At 34.7% G+C, this 5,846-nt stretch overlaps 1 protein-coding gene across 1 annotated transcript in view; it reads right to left on the bottom strand.

Annotated features, from left to right (window-relative positions):
* The window catches only part of LOC106462949 (zinc finger protein 474-like), a 34,490-nt gene that overhangs the window by 2,792 nt on the left and 25,852 nt on the right, over positions 1–5,846 (bottom strand). The window contains exon 2 of the mRNA XM_013922917.1: positions 1,031–1,303. Coding sequence (XP_013778371.1) covers positions 1,031–1,303 — 273 coding nt within the window. The remainder of the gene's footprint in view (positions 1–1,030; positions 1,304–5,846) is intronic.

The raw sequence follows: 5,846 nt of genomic DNA, 5'->3' as shown, positions 1-5,846 counted from the left end.
CATATCATACTGTATATCACAATCTTTCAAGTCTTAACAATAATTTGTTGGACTCATTTCATATCATACTGTATATCACAATCTTTCAAGTCTTAACAGTAATTTGTTGGACTCATTTTATATCATACTGTATATCACAATCTTTCAAGTCTTAACAGTGATTTGTTGGACTCATTTCATATCATACTGTATATCACAATCTTTCAAGTCTTAACAGTGATTTGTTGGACTCATTTCATATCATCCTGTATATCGGTCATAATGAACTACTCGTTCTGACAACATTTACTGTTATCTGTCGATTGATTTATAGTGAATTGTTTGTATTTAGCGCAAAGCTATAAAATAGGCTATCTGCCCTCTATCCACCACAGAAAATCAGTTTGTTTGTTTGTAGTTAAGCGCAAAGCAACACAATAGGCTATCAGGAAATTGGAATCCAAATTTTAGCATTGTAAGCCCGTAAGCTTATCGTTAACCCTCTGGGGAACATGAACTATTGAGCATTAGGTCGAAGTTTAGTTGTGGAAATAGAAAATGTATTACAACAAATTTCACAACAATAACAATAAAACAGCTACAAAATCGAACGTTTTTACATGCCTACGCTAAGAGTCAAGTTATCATTTTTGTTTGTTGCTTGCTTAAATTTATTAAATACTTCTTTCAATACACTCGTCTCACGCGACTGTGTCAGAATAAACTTAATTTCTCAGCTTTTTGACAAATAATTAATTCTTTTGAAATGTCAGACTTGATACAGCACTCGTGTTTTAAGTTACAACTATTTCAAGCCGTTATCCCCCTTTTTTGGTTGACATCACAAAAATGAAAACTCACGGCCGTGACCTTCATCACCATTACCTTAAAATTATTCATATAAATATTTATTTTTTGATTAGGTTTTGTTCGGGTTTTTCATCTTAAAAAAGCGACATTAATTTCTTGACGACCTAATACTTTACATGCATTAACTGCGTTTAAAGATATTGTTACATTATTAATTTACAGATAATAATAAAATGCTTACCAGTTCTTCAGTTTCCTTATTAAAATAGTTGTTTACAACTTTAGTTTTTCGAGCTCCACCATTACTTTTAGATTTGCACGCCCTCTGGTGAACAGGCAAGCGGTCAGGAAAAAATGTTCGACCACAGTTTGGGCATGGAACGAGTTGAGCTTGAAATGCTTGCCACGAAGCGTCATTGTAATCGTCATGTGGCGAGGTATTATCAGACTCGGGTTTCTGTGGTTCTGCATGTCTTTGTTCCTGTGGCAGGGCTTCATTTGTAAGACGCCATTTCTGTGAAATTAAATAAGATGACGTCATTTATTAAACAAATATTTAAAATCAATAACCTACAAGTTATTTTACACTTATAGACAACAAAAAATAAAATACAATAACGTAAAAAAATAATTAAAACCCGAAACACAAATCTAGCACTACAATGATTAAACTTTGTTAAGAAATATATATTTATCAGTAGCCAAAGTTCTGAGCTAAAATATTAATTCAATTTATCCCTAAGTGTTGTCAAACCTAAACTGTTTCCCATGTCTGAGTATTTTAAAGTTAGAACAAATAAAGTCCGGTTTGTTTGTTTGTAATTAAGCACAAAGTTACACAATGGGCCTCTGTGCTCTGCCCACCACGGGTATCGAAATCCGGATTCTAGTGTTGTAAGTCCGCAGACATACCGGTGTGCCACTGGGGGGGGCAGTAAAGTCTGGAAACGGCTTGATTGGATAGTAAAAAAGAAACGTTATTACAAATGTACAACAATTCGACAAGCTTATTTCATCGAAACGTTGTACGTTTGTTATAAAGTTTCTTTCACTACCCATTCAAGTCGTTTCCAAGATTTGTTTTCTAAAACGTGAGTTCCTCGTCATCAAAGTGAGGGTATGTATTTTATCTCCTATAAATAATGAAAAGAAAAACTCGCATGTGTTATACAACTTTAAGACTAGTACATAATTTAAGCATCGTATTTTTAGGTTTATTCGTATAATATAAAACACAGGAGATGATACATAATATCACATTTCCAATAATAATATAATAATGAACTAAAAAGTCTGTGATGTTGTACCAGTTGAATACCCCAAGTTTCCAATTTCTCCTACGTGCTAGAAAGGCGAATGGATCGATACAGTAAGACCATGATGAACATAATCAAATAATGTGTAAATGTACTAGTTAGACGATTTGATTGTCAGCTGCATAGTGTCTTTTTTTTTCACGTGGTATAATATAGGCTGTTAGATACCATTTACAATATTTAAATTTATGTTAACAGCGTTGTGATACGAATCGTATATTAATGAGTTATAAGGACCTCACAATCGGCCAATTTTATAGTATAACATGTATTATAGAGGAACGCAAATCAATACAAACTATTAAAATAAAGCTGGACTATCCTAATATTAAGTCCATACGGTATCTTGCTTTCAATACGGCTTAGATTCAATATACTGCGGCTCTCCCTGTGGCTCAACGGTAAGATTGGAGTCATAACGCTAAAACTCGGGGTACGATCCCTCCAGTGGCGAGCGTATGTAGCCTGTTGTATAGCATTGCGCTGAAAACAAACAACATACTGAAGGGACTTAGACAATGTATTTTAAAGGCTAGCGGTAAAACAAAAATAATTTATATATTATTAAATATATTAAATAGAGAATTTTAAATAATTCGTGCCCATCTGTTCATTTGATCGAGCCCTGTATAACTAACTCTTTTAAGAGAGCCAGGCGTGGTCTATTAGCGTGCTCGGACTGTGAATAACAGAGTTCGCGGCGTGTTGCCGCAAAAATGCGCTCCTCATTTCAACGTTTATATCTATCATAGTTGATCAAAATAACTTAATGACATATATCACACTTGAAGACATTTCATACATCACACTTGGTGATAGATATAAGTACTAAAAACACAGTTTCTTTTTATAGAGAGTAGAGGTCCGATTTCACACAAAAGATGGGTGTAGCGTTTTGAGGTTTCTCCTTAACACTCATTTAAAAAAAAAAGACCTACTCACAGAAAATATATCTTAATTTCTTCTATTGTTGGGCGGTTTCTTTTGGATTATTCGTAAAAAATAATGCAAAGTTAAATCCATTTGAACTTCAAGTTCTAAAAATCGGCTTAACTAATGCTCACTGTTAAGCGTAAGTTCACAATAGATGCTAATACAATAATTTCACTTACTTGTTAATTTTTCTCGTACGTAAGGTACTTCTCGTATCGCTAATACTTTGTCGAAACACAAACTCAATATTCGCGAAAACTGAAAAAACATGGACGAATCGATTAACAAACTTGCTAATTACATAATAATTGTGATCCCCCAGTGACTTAGCGATAAGTCTGGGGGCTCACACCGCTAAAAATCGGGTTTCGATACTCGTGGTGGGCACGGCACAGCCAATTTGTTTTGTTGTTAAGCGCAAGGCTACACAACTGGCTAGTAATCATTTCACTGTCGTAACAGATTTCCACATCATATAATCAACTCCAATATAACTCGCGTTTTATACCATTAATATAATTTCTTAAACTTTCAAGAAAATTACGTGACATCAAAACCAACCCTACATAAATAATAATAATACAAACGCTTAACTTAAAAATACATAACGTACAACTACGCTCTGTATGCGTGGCCCGTTTATTTTCGAAAGTTGAAAACAAAAAAAGACTACGTGCATCCAAGTAAGATCATAAATATAGATGTAACTAAAACATCGCGACTCGTTACAAAATCTTTCAAATCCACCCTGCTCAGGAGACATAACACCAAGCAACATCAGTAGCAATTGCACGTGGTATTGATTGTTGCCCTACAACATAACATATTAGAGAGGGAGCAGATACTTCAGACTTGTTTCAACGTAGAAGAAAAGGAAAATGAGTTACTGGTAAAAAAAAAAAAAAAGAAAAAAGTTTTAACCCGTTGGTATCGTCACTAAAAATTTTCCTGCTTTATATATGATTTTAAAAAAATATTTTGGAACGACCACTAAGGAGAAGAAAAAAGCCAGATATTTAGGTATTTATTTAGAGAGAGAGAGGATGGGTACGTTATATTGAACCGATTTTGTAGCCTCACCACGTCATGCTCTGTTTGACAACCGTGCATCTTGACAATAGCCCTGCAGCGTATAGTTTCCATTTCAAAAGGCTCTGTTGTAAAGTTGTCATGTTTAGAGCACATCCAACTTCATTCCTTGCTTTCCACAAGCCATCTAGTGTATAAGAACGGCGTTTCATTATGCAAATATTGGAGGTACAACAGTTGAACTAATATGTTGTGGAATCGTGTACTCATGATTTGTGTCACTTTTTCACACGTTGAGCCTTCTTGATTATGTTTCATACAGTTACCTGTAGCACGTGGACGGCTTTTATGCTGATCCTTGTGTTCGTGGATTCTCACCCGATACAAGACGCCGCACTTTGCTTACCACAGCTGGAGTAAGATTTCTTGAAGGCCACTTTCTGGATGGATGTGATTCTCCAATTTGATCTATATTCTTTTGTTACCCAATACCCTTAAGTGCAAGGGATACCCCACCCCGTCTTGAAAATCGTTAACCTATGATCTGAACACATCTTTATGATCTAGATGTATGAATATTTCACTTCAAAAAGAGCTGTTACATGCCCTTCCCAAAAATGAACAGTGGTATTACACTACATACGAAACGCCAAATAACGTCAAAATATAATTCTGACATATTCCATTCTCCACCATGGCCTTATATCGACCACGATTGTTGACTTTCTAATTTGCATAATTAAAATGGTTTAATAAAACGTACTCAACCCTGTATTATTTATATTTCATTTATTATTCTCAACGAAGAATATAGTTCATTTCTGTGTTTACCTTACAAGTATTAAATCGCGTGCTTCTTTTTCAACTTATGAATTTGAATATTTATTTACCGTGTTATTACCGTACTTCCGTGAAAATTAACATTGTAAAACACTTAACAATCTGCTGATCGTACACTCTATCAATAACAGTTGGAGTGTGCAGATATTATAGTTTCGTGTCAATTCAAATGCAACATACTTGAATATACATAAAAAAGCTAAAACTTAGGAAAAGTTTTATTCTTTTTCTACTGTAAAAAAAAAACGTTTCTTTTAAGTGATCACTTAACTATGATGAAGCAAACTCAGCAACTGACGCTTAATGTTGTGTTTTAAAGATAAAATCACGAGAAATATATGTTGATAATATCGCATATGGTTAAAAGAAAACAAGAAAATATGGAATGTTAGTAACATAGAACATTAAACAACGTCCCCCCTACCCCAGTGTCTCAGCGGTAAGTCCGAAGGCTTATAACGCTAAACGACAGGTTTCGATACCCGTGTTGGGCACAGCATAGATATCCCCTTCTGTAGCTTTGTATTCAACTACAAACAAACAAATATTACCCAACGCTAACCTAGTAGTAACAATTAAATTACTATAATATTATATATATATATACTATCTGGAGTACCCGTCCCCCTGGACGGAAGTTAGGTAAATTCATGATTAATGAAAGGTTATCTTAGAACATGAAAAGTTGCTTCCCTCATGTGTAATTGTAAGTACGCAAAAAAGGCATATACAAACTGCAAAACACAAAATGTGAAACTGCAAGCTTGCATGTATCTCTGCATGCATCCAACAAACCTTCATGCCAAATTTGGTGAAGATCCACCCACAGGAGGTGAGGTAGTGGTAAAAAACGCCCATAAAAACCGCAAAATTCAAAACTTAATGTTTGTATGTATCTCCCCGTGGACCAAATGAACCTACATACCAAATTTGGCGAAG

The sequence above is a fragment of the Limulus polyphemus genome, unplaced genomic scaffold (genome assembly GCF_000517525.1).
Source record: "Limulus polyphemus unplaced genomic scaffold, Limulus_polyphemus-2.1.2 Scaffold1289, whole genome shotgun sequence".
NCBI classification, from domain to species: Eukaryota; Metazoa; Arthropoda; class Merostomata; order Xiphosura; family Limulidae; genus Limulus; species Limulus polyphemus.
The sequence above is the reverse complement of the archived record's forward strand: the minus strand, read 5'-3'. Positions and strand labels throughout refer to the sequence as shown.